The 14,361-nt window shown below is 47.4% G+C and overlaps 1 protein-coding gene across 10 annotated transcripts in view; it reads right to left on the bottom strand.

Moving 5' to 3' along the window:
- TENM4 (teneurin transmembrane protein 4) overlaps positions 1-14,361 on the bottom strand; it is a 717,007-nt gene that overhangs the window by 220,469 nt on the left and 482,177 nt on the right. For all 10 annotated transcript variants that reach the window (XM_057507188.1, XM_057507183.1, XM_057507185.1 and 7 more), the window contains one exon: positions 7,596-7,851. In XM_057507188.1, the coding sequence (XP_057363171.1) occupies positions 7,596-7,851 (256 nt within the window). The remainder of the gene's footprint in view (positions 1-7,595; positions 7,852-14,361) is intronic.

Genomic DNA, 14,361 nt, shown 5'->3' with positions numbered 1-14,361 from the left:
CTTAAAGTAAGCTTGAGAAAAGAAGATATTAAGAAAATCACAAGGAAAAGAAAATATATTAACAGTATTGTATCATACTTATTGAAAAAAATCTGCATATAAGTGGATCCACACAGTTCAAACCAGTGTTGCTCATGGGTCACCTGTACTTTCTTCATCTGTAAAATAGGGATAACAATACTAGCTCATAGGTTTCTATAGGACCAGCTGAGTAATGCCAGAGACATTTTAAGGGCTGAACGAGTATTACAGAATTACTAATGCTAAGTATGATAACTGCTGTTTACCCTACAACAACCATGTATTGTTCACTATTCTGGAGTCTGCAGCTATTACCTAGCATGAATCTTCTTCACAACAACCCCACGGAGGCAGTACTGTCGCTTTTGTTTGGTACGTTGACACAACAAGGCTCAGAGGTGCAACTGTTCTAAGGCCCTATCACCCAGGAAGCAAACAGCAGAGCCAGAGTGGAACCTGGGTGTGTCTTACCCCAGAACTCAGGCCTCCCTGCTTCCTGGCACCATGTCACTGCCCCCCCACCTGTGGCTTGGCCCCTGGCCGCCTCACAGACCAAAATGAGGAGGGGTTGTAAGTACTACCTCAAAGCGCCATTTCATTCACATTCCCAGGGCCAGTGAGACACCAGGCAAGATGGTTTTGCAGTGGGGGTACTGTCATGGCGGTCGTGACCTGCCCTTCGAGAGGCCTTGCAGTCAAGGCTGCAGGCCGTCCTGGTGGTGTTCACAGTCCCTGGGGCTTCCTACATTGCCTGGAAGGAACTGCAAGGGTGTGGGAGTCCCAGAGAGCGGCCTCATTTCTGCCCCAGGCAGGTGGCTCCTGCCGGGAAGCCTGGTGTCGCAGTGGGAGGCACACAGGTCCTGGGGTCAGACAGGTCCCAGCTCCATCACTGACCTGCCCCCAGGCAGGTGAGTCTCTCTCTGAGAATTCATAAACTGGGATAGTCACTCACCTTTTAAAATCCAGAGTATAATTTGGATCATGTCACTTCTCTGCTCTCAATCCTCCAATGGCTTCATAAGAATAAAACTATAGTCTTTAGCTGAGCCCACAAGATCTTGCAAGATCTGGCCCCTGCTACCTCTCCAGTCTCATTTTCTGTGCTCCATACACACTAGCATCCTTGCTGTTTCTCCAACCAGCAAAGCATTTGCTATCATTTGCCTGAAATGCTTTCCCCCAAATTTCTGCATGCACCCTTCCCTCTTTTCCTTCCCTAACTATAATAGCTCCCCTCCAACTCTTCTTAATCACCCCCTGGCCGTACAACTAGACACACACACACACACACACACACACACACACACACACACACACACACAAAATCTGCTTATTGTGTTTTGTCTTCATGTAAATTAAGTTCCATGAAGGTAGGAATCTTACCTGTCTTGTTTTCTGTACATGTACCCAGAACCTGGAGGAGTGCTGTACTCAATAAATATCTGCTGAATACTGTGAATGGTGGGCTATGCAAGGGAACACACCTGGGATACAGCAGGCATGCAGCTGGTGTTTAATTGAGGGTGGCAAAGGTAGTGCTTTGTTATTATTTCCTCCATTCCCTGAATTTCAGGGAAGAATTTCCAGGCTTTCTACAGTCTGTGAGGCCCATCTTGAGCATCCCCGAACTGATGAGCTCTTGTGCCTCCCTGGGCCCTGGGGCTGGCTGTGTCGCGTGCTCCCGAAAACACTGGGAGTGTGGCCCGCATCACCAGGCTAGGACTGTGCTCTCAGCGAGTCAAATCTATACTTAAAACCCACCAGAAGCAAATATATATTCAGAGAAAAAAAAAAAAGACAAAGGATAAAGATCAAAATGTTAATAGTGGGGATTTTCCAGTGTCTGGTATCAGGAGCGATTTTAATTTTTACTTTTGTAACTGACAGAGAAAAAATTTTTTAGAGAGAGAAGATAATTATCCCCCTAAAGCACAGATCTACCAGGACAAGGGAAAAGGCAACAGAACAGAACAAAGGGTTTCTGGAGTTTAAGATTTCCTGAAAGGGCTCCACACTCACCCTAACTTGGATATTAATCATTTAGATCACTCAGCAATCTGGGGAGACACTAGCACTTGGTGAAAATGCTGCCTATTCAGCACACTGCTTACTGCCTTGAAATAACCTTACTCTGTACTTTTAAAACAGTTCTGGGCTCAATCATTCGGCCTCATCTGAGTGATGAGGAAGTTGAGGCTCAGAGTGACATGTCCAGTTCCCATATGCCCAGCACGTCAGTGGCAGAGGTGCCTTCCAGTCCATGGGACGACAATACTACCTACCTATGCAGAAAAGAGTTAAGACGGCAGTCCTGACTGCCCTCCTTTGAAAGTCCTGCTTATAAGGTTGGCCCTTGGCTGGTGTCTGTGAGCTTAGGTTTCGGGAGCATTCCCACCATTCACTGGTAACAGTGGCTGGCTGACTGTGCCTACAGACAATGTGGTCTGTGCTGAACTCCTGCTCTCCTTCTGGGAGCTGGCATCTGAGTACTTGCCAGGCAGGAGAAGCCTATGTAACAGCCCCCAGTGAAAACCCTGAGCACTGGGTCTCTAATGAACATCCCTCTAATGAGCCCTGGGAAGGGCTCTATGAGTATACGTTAGGATTGTTACTTAATGTCCCCAAGCAGAGGGAGCCACACCTCCCCAGTGCTCAGAGTACTTCCTAAGTCAGAGCATTCTCCAGAGATGCTTGTCTTTCTTCATCATTTATAGGTCTGCCCCCCTCATCAGACCATGAGGTTCTCATATGGCAGTGGCTCTGTCTTATGCATGTCTGTGACTCCATCACCAAACGCCAGGGATGACTGTCCATCTCCACTTACTGCAATGCTCAGGGGTTGGCCTGGCCCCCCAGAAGGTACTGTATGCCATTCTGGGAACCACAGGAGGGCTGGGGTAGACACCAGCAGGGCTGCTCCCCAAATTGAGCATGACCACTATAGGGGCCCCAGGCTCCCAAACCAGGCCTGAGATCAGATGAGCGAGAGCTGCGGTCTGGCAGCCTTCTGCTCTGCCTTCCCCTTCATCTGACAGGAGCCTGACAGGTCATTAATCAGGCAGTCCCTGGGAAATCAATTAAGTATCTGATGCTGCAGAGTGTGAAAGAAATGGATCAGGGTTAGGGGACCCTGAACACATGGATCTCACCAGACTGGTCCACAAATGCATGTGCGGGGCTTAAAGCAATGTCTTACCCAGCTCTTTGGAGCATCGTAGGCCCAGCCTCCTCCCTGCAGACTCAGAGGCCCAGAGGAGAAAAGAGAGGGTTAACCAAGTCCTTGCCCTCCTTCTTCCTTCTGTTAGCTTTTCTTCTCTGCCAGAATGAAATCTAAATTCCTCCTGGTCATTCTACCAGTTGTTATGGTTTTGCTCAGCTATTTATTTTTGACTCTTAACACAGACTTAGTTTGACAATTAGGGGATGGCCTGGGACTATTTCTCTGGTATCAGGAGGCTCCCTACTCTGGTGGGATTTGGCAAAAGCTGTTTAGGACAACTACATCAAAGAGGCCCTGCTCTCTTGGGCTTCTAGGCCTTTGCTCAGGCTGCGCCTCCCTCAGGCCCTCTCTTCCTCCCCGGCTCCACGTGGGGACACCTGCTTGCTCTTCAACTCTCAGTCACTGAAGTCCACCAGGAAGTCTTCCCTTTCCTCACTCAAGTCTCAGCTGAGAATATATGTTCACTGATTTAACCTGTTAATATTTATCAAGCATGCACCTTTTTGCAAGCCCTGCGTCGTGTACTAAAGATACTCAGGCAATTAAAACACAGTCTCTCCGCTTAACCTCATCCCACTGCAAGTCTGTTCTCTTAAGTGTCTTACCTGCTAGGCACGCAGTAGGCGTTCAGGGAATATTTACTGAACATAAGCACTACTGATGAAATTGAGCACTTACAGTGTTCTAAGACATTTTCAGACATTATCTTACGTAATTGCTACAACAGCCTTATGAGGCATTAAGGTGGATTACAAGTGGCCCAAAGTTCTAGTGCACTTCTCCTTGGGAGAAATGGGGTCTATTGTCCCTTCCCATGAGGCTGGGAGACCTAGGACTGCTTGAGCAACAGAATATGGTGGAAGGGACATTCTGGCAGTCCCAGGCCAAGCCTTTAAGTGAATCAACAGTGTCTGCCTCAGTGCTGGGGGGCCCTGAGCCACGGAGTAGGAAGTACAGCTCCCTGCTGGGAAGACTGTGTGGAGAGGCCCTGAGACCGCACTAGAGGGAGGGGGTGCCCCACTGAGCCCAGCTTTCCAGCCATCTTCCCTAAGGTGTCAGGCTTGCGAGCGAAGCCAGACTGGCCCCTTCAGACTAGCCCAGATGACCGCTAAGTACCACCGACTGACCTCACCTGATACCATGTGGAGCAGAAGAATAGTTCAAGTGAGTTCTTCCTGAACTCCTGACTCAGCCTGTGAAGCTGAATCAACTGGTGATTTTTTAAACCACTAAGTTTTGGTGTAGTTTGTTCTGCAGCAATAGATGATCACAACAAGTTACTAATATTTGCTCCCTTTTAGAGATGAAGAAATTTAAGCTCTAGGTCCACAGCTAGTAAGCACAGGTGGAGGTGGGGGAGAAGGAGGTGAGCCAGGATGTGTCTGCCTCTAAAACTTGTACTTTCACCGACTTGGTACAGTGAATGGCCGTCGCTTAAGTCCTCAGAAGTAAGAGCCAAACTTACTTCTCCAAAGTAAAGAACAAGTACAACCTATTTCCTCTCACTTCCTCAGTGAGTAGGAGCTCAATAAATATTTTTTGAATGACTTTTTTCTTCACAGGTTGATGTGGGAAGCAGAAATACATGAGAAAAAAAAGGGAAATAGTTTTTATAGTGTGTCTTTTAATGCCAGGCACTGTTGCTGTGTGCTTCTCACACAATACTTCACTTACTTCCTCCCAGCCTGAGCAGCATGTAATTCTTATCCTAATTCACAGATGGGGAAAATGAAAGTTCAGGGAGGTTAGGGAACTTGACTAGCTAGTTAAGGAACTTGACTGGCTAGTAAATGTTAAAGTCAAGATAGGAATCCCAGTCCATCTGAGTCTAAAGCCCACAGCCTTTCCACCTCACCAAGCTGGCCAACATTACTTGTGCTGCTACCAGACTTGACACTGCACTGCACCTCTTAAACTGTACTTTGTTAGTTTTTGTGCCATCAACCAGGATTAATATCTAGAATTCTGATGGTGTTATCCACCACCATATTAGGCACCTCTCCCAGTGTGAGGTCATATTTAGATGCACAGAACTCGGGGGTAACAGAAAAAGCCTACCTCAAATATTTCATCTGGGTCTCTTCAATAAGTGGGACTCTGTCAGACCAAGATGTGAGGAAGGGGGCGCTCTGGCAGAGAACTGTGTAAGAGTAGGTGCAAAGGCATGAGGCATGAAAGGTGTGATGCCAGGGAGGTGGGAGGAAGAGATGGGAGCTCCCCTACCCAGTACCCCAAGAAGGAGTCTTCAATGTTGAATTTTTTATTGAAATACACTTTATCTTAAAAAAAGAGGGATTTGGGAGAAAGCTGATGAATATATGTATACTCATATATACATACACATAAAGAATATTAAATATATATAAGATGTTATGGATATATATACATAAAATAGTGTATATGAGTATATGCCAGTATGTTAACAATGGTTACCATTTAGTGGTAGATATGAATGATTTTATATCCTTGCTATTTCTGTTCCCTGTTCTACAGAACATTTATTACTTCAGTAATAAGTATGAGGAAAAAGAAAACAAAGTTCCATGTGGTTTGAGGAATGGTGTGAGAGGACAGAGGGTCAGAAAGGCAGCTGAGGGGCTGTCTGTTGAGGCAAAGGTGGTAAGCTCGGAAAATACCTCCGCTTCTCAAACTAACCATCAGGAAAATGTCCCTGCTACTAATCTTCCATCTTCCTTTCCTTTAAAAATCCTGGAAAACTACCTATTTTGATCTTAACTGAGGAGAATGAACATCCAAGCAGAGAAGTGACTACCGTGTTTCATGCAGAGAATCAGAACCATCGATTATTTGCTGGCTTCTTGCAGCCCTGTGCTTTCAATAAGCACACTGGGAATAATGGAGATCTGATTAAGCCACTCTGGGTGGGATGACAGACAATTATCTGACTCTGCCCTGATGAGAGCGAAAGAGACAAGTAGGGAAAAGTCACACATGATTTTAAAGGATGTCAACAGAAACAATATTAATTAAGAGCCTGGAAGTGAGGCAGGTTGGCCTCGCTCTCTGAGAAATGTGCTTTTGGAGAAAGACTCTGCAGGAGTAAAATGGCACAAAAGGGTGTTGATTTCTCTCACTGGATCCCACAAGCTCGATGTGCACATATCAGTGAGGTGCCAGGCAGAGTCAGATGGGCACACTTCCCATGTATCGATTAACTTCATTTCCTCAAATGGGGTATATCTTTCGTATATCTTCACAGATAAAGAACAGGAGTATGAGAAAGTAAAATAAAATCTATGCTCCCTACTGCTTTGAGAAATAGGGTAGAAAATGAAGATTGTGCTGGGAACACTTCATCTTCAGTTTAGAGTAAGTAGAGAAAGGCTATGTCCCCCAAAGTCAACAGCATGTACTTACTCAGAAAGGCAAATCTGATTTTCACCTTCATATCTCTCTGCATTTTTTCGAGTTTGTATGGTTTTATAATCATAAAGGAAAATAATTTTCATTTTGGAAAAATATTGTCTAATCAGAGGAAAGGAGGGCAGCCACAGAACCTGACTGAAGTCCCTGAACTGAAGGGAGCATTCTACAAGATTGGAAAAGGGAGAGAGGTGGAGGGGTCCAGGCCAGGAAAGACCTGGCAAATGTGGGGGGGAGGGGAGGGAAATGACACTGCACACGGAGTCAGGCCATCTGGGTTCAAATCTCAGCTGCACGTTGACTGCCTCTGTGACCTGAGCTAATCTGGACCCTCTCAGAGTCTCAGCTTCTGAAGCCCCCAACGGGATAACAAAACCCCTTCATAAGGTTGTGAAGATTACATCATATTTCAAGTCTGAAAGCCCTGTAACTAAAAACGGATGTATCAGTGCTAGGGATTATTAGGCCTTCAGGCATAAAGGGGACAGGCCCGCAGGCGGGGAGGGGAAGGGAGGTGTGGAACATTCCCAGAGCACCGGCCAAGGCCGGTCCGTTGCCAGGCGCAGGGCAACCCAGTCACCGGAGGGAAAGGCTGAGGTGTGGGCCCAAGTCAAGCACTGACCTCCGGCCGCTCTCTGCCACACAGAGGCCCTCCTGCACTTCTCCAGCAGCTCCCTCCAGCATGCTGGCTCCCGGCTGTGCAGACCAGCACAGCAGGGCACAGCGGGGGTCACACCTTGAGGGCAGGCTAGCCCCGCACGTGGGGGCTCTTCCGTACGCAAGCCCCCGCTTCTTCTGCCCTATGTCCACCCCTCCGCCCTTCTCGCTGGCAGCCGGAGGGCTGCGTTTCCAAGCTGTGCCCCTGAATGCAGCTTTCCGGCTGGAAAGGCGGGCGCGCCCCGAGGGGCCCTCCGCGCCCGGGGCCCCGCCGCCACCACCGCCCGCCGCCCCGGCCCGCTCGGCCCCGCACCTGGTCTCCAGCGGGATGTTGCTGTTGAGCAGCCAGCTGTCCTGGACGTGGGCCGGCTCCTGGGCGCCGCCGACCGGGGGCTCTCCGGAGAGTGAGTGGTCCGTGGGGGCCGGGCTGGGGTTGCTCCTCGGAGTGAAGTTGCCCCGGTTCAGGGAGTTAATGGAGGCCGCGTGGTGCTGGTTGGGGGTGTGCGCGTGCGAGAGCGGCGGCGGCGGCGTCCGGAGCCGCGCGTGGTTCTGCAGGCCGCCCGGGTGATCTAGGGCACAGACACGCGCATCAGGGCGGCCGCCTGCCGCTGGGGGCCCGGCCGCGCCGCGGAGGGGCCGCCCCCGGGGCACGGGCAGGTCGCACAGGTCAGTGCACTCTGGGCCCTGTACTCCGCGGGTGCTCACTGGGCACCTACTGTTCTAGGCGCTGGAGATCCATCAGTGAACAAAACAGAACCCCTGTCTCCACTGATCTTAACTTCTAGTAAGACAGCAGAGACCATAAACAAGATCTTAAAAAACACTAGGTTCCGATGTTACCAATGTCACTCTGCTTCTCTGAGACTTTTGGGGCGGTGGTTTTCAAAGCGTGGTCTGGGACCGCCAGCAGCCACAACATCGCCTGGTAATTTGTTAAAATTAAAAATTCTCGGGCCCTGCCCAGGACTTAAAGGCATCACTCCTTGGGTGGGGCCCAGCAGTCTGATTGCGGAAACTCTCCAGGTGATTCTGAAAGATGCTAAAATTTGAGAGCCACTAATTATATGTAATGATACATAGTAAGTGAAACAAGTTACATAAAATTTAATAGAGTTTACTGAGATGGTGACAAATCTCAGAATACATAAAGCCAGCAAAGGGCCTATGGCCTATATACATGGGGGCAGTGGTGAAATTTTAGGCTAGATGGCCCCTTGTGGCCTCAGGGAGAAGGTGAATTCTGGGTAAGGGGACTGAGCCAAGTAAAATCCACCATTAACATTTACTGGGCACTGATGTTCCAGGCATAATTCTGAGCCCTTCACTTGTTTATATTCAGCTATTCCTCACGACCCACTACAGAGCAGGTACTCTTTTGATACCCATTTTTCCAGTTGAGGGAATTAAGATAAACATTTTATTTACTGCTTTCAAGTACTCAGAGCAATAGGTATTGTTATCACCAAATTCACAAATGAAAAAAACTTACAAAGCAAGTAGGTGAAGTGCCAAGGCCACATGGCTAAGTGGGTGTTATTTACAAAGAAATAAAGTTTCTAGAGATGCCACAAATGAGGGGAGCTCTGGATGTAAATCTTACTACCATTGACCTAAGCTATGTGAACAGAAAGCCTTATCTTTGGGAACTGAGGATATTATGGGGGTGAAGTCAGGAAATTGGATTCTAGTCTAGATTCTGCCACTTATTAACCACATGACCATTGTTACAGACCGCACGTTTGTGTGTCCCCCCTCCCCTATATTCATATGCTGAGGCCCTAACTTCCACCGCGATGGTTTTCAAAGTGCTGGCTTTGGGATGTAGTTAGGTTTAGATAAGGGACATGAGGGTGGAGACCTCATAATGAGATTAGTGCCGTTATGGAAAGAAACCAGAGGGTGTTCTCTCTTGCCCCCCCTCACTTTCCCTCTCTTTTACTGTATCATGTGAAAATACAGAAAGGAGGCAGCTGTCTGCAAACTAAGAAGAGGGCCCTTACCAGATCTACCAGCACTTTGATCTTGGACTTCACAGCCTTTAGTACTGTGAGAAATTAATGTTAAGCCACCAGCCTATAGTATTCTATTAGAGCACTCTGAGCTAAGACAAACTGGAACTGAGAAGTGGGGGTGCTGCTGTATCAATTACCTAAAAATGTGGAAGTGGTTTGGAAAACGGTAATGGGTAGAATCTCACAGAGTTTTGAGATACATGCTAGAGAAAGCTTATGTTGCTATGAAGGAACTGTATAAGGTGATGCTGGTGAGAGCTCAAAAGACAGGAGAACTGTGCAGAAAGTTTTGATCTTCTTAGAGAATATATAAATCATCACACAGAAGATGTTGGCAAAAAAGTGGATATTAAGGGCAATTCTGGTGAGGTCTCCACAATGAGGACCATGTTAGTAGACAATGGAAAAAAGGTACTTCTGGTTTTAAAGTGGCAAAGAACTTGGCTGAATTGTGTTCATATTCCAGTGTTTTGTGGAAGGTAGAAATTGTAAACAACAAAATTGGATATTTAGCTGAGGAGATTTCTAAGCCAAGTGTTGGAGAAGTGGTTTGGTTCCTACTGACTGCTGATAGCAAGATGTGAGAAGAGAGAAATGAAAGAAATTGAATAGCAAAAAGAAGCCATAATGTGAAGATCTGAAACATTTTTAAGTCTGTCCATATGGCAAAACTGAGAAAACATGTACAGAAGAGACCACCAAGGTTGAGGCTGGACCGTTTGGTAAGGAGTGGTCCATGGTAAGGTGTGGCCCATGGGCCTAAACAGCCATCCCAGAAGGAACTCTGCCAGCCTGAACTGAAGGGGATGGAGATGGAATGAAGGACAGCTGATCGACTTGTTAAGATTCTACAGGACAGGATGATAAAGCCATTAGGCCGTGAACTTGTGCTACTCTTCCAGAAAAGGGAAGACTAGCCCGAAGGTGACAGCGATCATCTGTGCCATGCCTGGGGTTCGCAGGTCTAAGACTAAGGTGACCATGGATGTGTCACCTAACCTCTTTGAGCCTCAGTTTTCTCACTAAAAGTGGGAGAAGAGCTTATTAATGGAATCACAGAGCTATGGTCATCAAATGAGGCAAGCAACAGGAAGGAGCTATTTCTGGAGTCCACAGTTTACAAAGTATTTCAGTTCATTTGTTCCCCATGAGAGTCCTGTATTTCACAGAGGAGCCAGAGCCAGTGAGTCCAGGATCCAAACCAAGGTGGGTATGATATTTCAAATGCTGTGTTCTTCCTTGGCTCAGGAGCAGCTGTCTGGAAACCATCAAGCACAATTAAGTGTGAGGTACTGTCACTGTTACGGCTATTTTGAGTGAAGCATCACTCCCTGCTTTTTAGGTAGCCCAATCCTTTATGCCAATGAGTTACAAAGCAGCTCTGGGAGGAGGAGAGAGGAGGGGAGGGGTGAAAGGAAAAAGAAGCAGAAACCATTTGAGTAATGACTTCCTTTTTAGAAATAGCTATCTCCAGGATAAATCCCACAGAGGGTGTACCAAGCCCCTTAGATTTTTATCCACACCTGTTTACCCAGCCTCATCTTTCATCAGCTACCTCCCTGTACCCTCTGCACCCTTCACTCCAGCCTCACCTCTCCCCCAGAAGCCAAGGGATCTGAGGAGGCACAGTGGCTGAAACCTCAACTCCATCAAGACAGTTCCCAGCTCTAGAATGCGAATGGTACCCTATGAAGATGTGCCATGCTGTGGTCCTGGACCACGGCATGCCCCCTGATGGGAGGGGAGAGAGCTTGCGAGCCAGTAGAACAGGCAGAGGGTCCCACTCAGATTGTGGTCCCAGACAGTTGTGGACCGAGGAGAAGACAAGAATATGCAGGGTCATTTGTTTTATCCGGTTAGCTTTAGGCAGCACTTTAGTGGAGATATCTGGAGCCTGGGACAGAAGCCAAAAGCAGAAGCAGCCTCCTGGGCTGGCTGACGGTCCCCCCACCCTGGGCCTTTTAGGCTGCTGGCTGCAGGCCAGGGCACCAGAGCAGTGAGAGGGCCTGGACAGCTACTGTCCAGTGGCTATCAGCAGGCCAGCAGAGAAGGGTGGCCTAGTCCTGGCTCCTAGTTCTGCTCTAGGAGTCATCTTCCTCATGGCAATTTACCTGATGTTAGTAGTTGCTGTCATGTATTTGAGTACTTATTATGTGTACTTGCACACCTTACCTTCTCTAATCCCCATGCAATCCCTAGAGGGCAGTATTACTGTCATTCCCATGTTACAGATGAGGAAGCTGAGCCTTACAAAACTAGTAAGCCATCCTTACTAATCCAAAGCCTGAATTCTGTATACCGAACCATGGTGCCTTTACATATAATAGAGACATTTGCTCAACTGTCTTAGTCCATGGTCAAAGGCAGAAAAAGACCCTCAGTGCAGACAGCAAGCATCTGAGGTCTGGGAGAGGACAGGTTCACCTGCAAGCCTACAGATATCTGCTTGGTGACTGCGTGGGGATGCCAGCCTGTGGCTTGATAACTGTTTAGAAGCATGACCAAGAGTTCTGAAATGATGGGATTTTAAAGACAACTGGGCACAGATCTCTAAAAAACTAACTTCCTAAAAGGAAATTCTCCTATGGGGACAAGGGATGTCCTGGTCCAAATCCTATTTCCTGAAGCTCAGCTCAGTTGCTACCTCCTCCAAGAAGCCATCCTTGATCTACCCTACTCAAAGTTCTTTCTTCTTCTATTGAAAGCTGACAAAGGTAACCTGGACCACTTACCTGTTCCTTCTCCCTCAAGGCTTGTGTAGTTTGTCCCTATTTTGCCTCCCCTAGTGGTGTAAGAGCCTCTGTGCCCTTTGTGCTGCTGATCACAAGGGCTAGAACTGAGCAGAAGCTCAACATGGGTTTATGAGTGACCTGGGCAGTCTATCCAGGTGGGTAAAGCTAGTCTAGAGGATATTTGTATGTAAGAAGTGATAGCAGACCACGCTGGGCTCTCTAGGCCAGGGGATCTACAGCCCTTTACTGACTTGCCTGGAGCCAGAGTTCTAGATGCTTCCACCGGGCCCTTTGTATCCCTTGCCTCAACCCTTCCATTCTGAGAACACTAGGAAAGGAGGCTGTGGGGTTCACAGGTGCCCAGGTGGAGAGCTCTGTGTTTTGGGACCCAGCCATGGGAGCTCACTCACAGCCCTCAGAAGGAGACATGACCTTCCCAAGGAGCAAATGTTCCCTTTGGTCTGAAGGGAGTCTCCTTTCTTCCTCTATAGACAGGAGGGAAGACAGAGGAGAGGTTACAGAGGGCTCGTTTTCCCCCTTCCTCTCCCCAATATATTCTCCTGTCTTTAGAGGGAAACTCAAGCCCCATTTACTCATTCAGCCTCTGAGTGGCTGTTCTATGCCAGGCCCTGTAAATCAGGTGTTGGGAATACAAAAGTGAATGGAATAGAGATGGCTTAAGAGAGGGACTCTTCTGGGTCCCACTCACTGGTTGGGGTGGCCTCCAGTAAGTCACTTTACCTCCTGGTCCTGGGTCTGTGCACCTGTGAGAGGGTGCACACATTCCCATGTCACCACTCCCTGGAGAATGAAAAGTGATGGCTCTCACTCAAGTGCTAAGTACACAGTGGGCTTCTACTGCTCCCTGAGGGGTAAGGCCCACAAGCCATTCATCTCCATCTCCCCAGTAAATACTATAGAATGTGGGGGAGAGAACAGCAAATCAGGTAGGTGGACATCTTGCCCCCACAAGCAATGGCTTCTCTCTTGCTACCTGGGAGTAAGCATTGGTATATTTGCAAAGCTGTGCCATAAATTCCAGTTTACACCCTTTAATCACAGATATTGCCACCAAGCATATCTCTGAATCAAGCCCAAATATGACTCATTTTTACTGTTGTATTACATTACATACTTCTTTCAGAAATGGCCACTTGCTTATCTGAGTTTTGCAAGCCTGGTTTTCCAGTTAGGTTTTTGCTTCCTATAACTTTTCTAGATATATTTGCAGTTTCTGGTTCCCTCCAACACCTCAGACATTTTTCATTTTATATGTGCAAAATCCTAAACATGAAGACTCTGAACTGCAATTCCCTGAACCAAGATCACAGTGAGGCTTCTTCAGAGCCCTGGGAAGAACAGCAGGTAATGGAAAGAGACTCGGCTTTGATGTCAGATAGCCCCAGGTTCAAGTCGTGACTTTGTCACTTATAAGCTGTGTGACCTTGATCAAGTTACTTAACTTCTCTGGAGCTTCAGTTTTCTTATCACTACATGGAGATAATGCCTACTTTATGGGTTGTTATGAGAAGTACATGAGATAATGTTTGTTAGATGTTTAGCACAGTGCCTGGAATACAGTGATGCAAAAAGACGGTAACTAATTTCACATTTATGAGAAAGACATGCTGAATAAATAAACTGTAATGCGCTAATTCATCACCACGATGATCACTCTAAAGCATTTACAATGGAGGTTCCAAAGGAAAACACCTTGAGACAGAAAGAGCAGGAAATTGCCAGAAATGGGGTTTCTTTTATTACAGCTAAATTGCATTTTGGATGACCACCAGCTTCCGGGAGCCCTGGTCTCAGGAGGGTGCCTGTAACCCAACATGCAGATCGGAAGTGATGAGAATGGCTGCAGCCTGACATTCAGAATAAAACCAGACATGTCGTCAATGACGCCCCTTTCTGTGTAAGATAAGCATGTCAGAACAAATCAGGGAGCCATTCTATCCTGGGTTTGGGTATACTTATTATGTGACTGGCTCTGAATTGTTTACTTATTTAATCCTTTTAATGCCGCTCATACTACTATTATGTCATAGATGAGGCAGGGAAGGCACAGGCAGGCTAAGTAGTTTGCCCAAGATTATAAAATCATTAAGTGATGGAGCCAAAATTTGAACACAGGCAGTGTGGCCCCAGGGTCCACTCTGCTTTACATATATTGAGTTGTCACAGGTCAAATGCTCATGCCAGTGCCTATTACACAGTGAGCACTCCACAGTCATGGGCTTCTAGAACCCTTATAACCTTACACTACAGCCCCACTGGGGCCCCACGAGCGCACAGGCAGCTACCACGCTGAAGCTTCAGCTGGGTTGTGGAA

Source organism: Manis pentadactyla, chromosome 9 (genome assembly GCF_030020395.1).
Source record: "Manis pentadactyla isolate mManPen7 chromosome 9, mManPen7.hap1, whole genome shotgun sequence".
NCBI classification, from domain to species: Eukaryota; Metazoa; Chordata; class Mammalia; order Pholidota; family Manidae; genus Manis; species Manis pentadactyla.
This window is presented reverse-complemented; position numbering and strand designations above follow the sequence as displayed.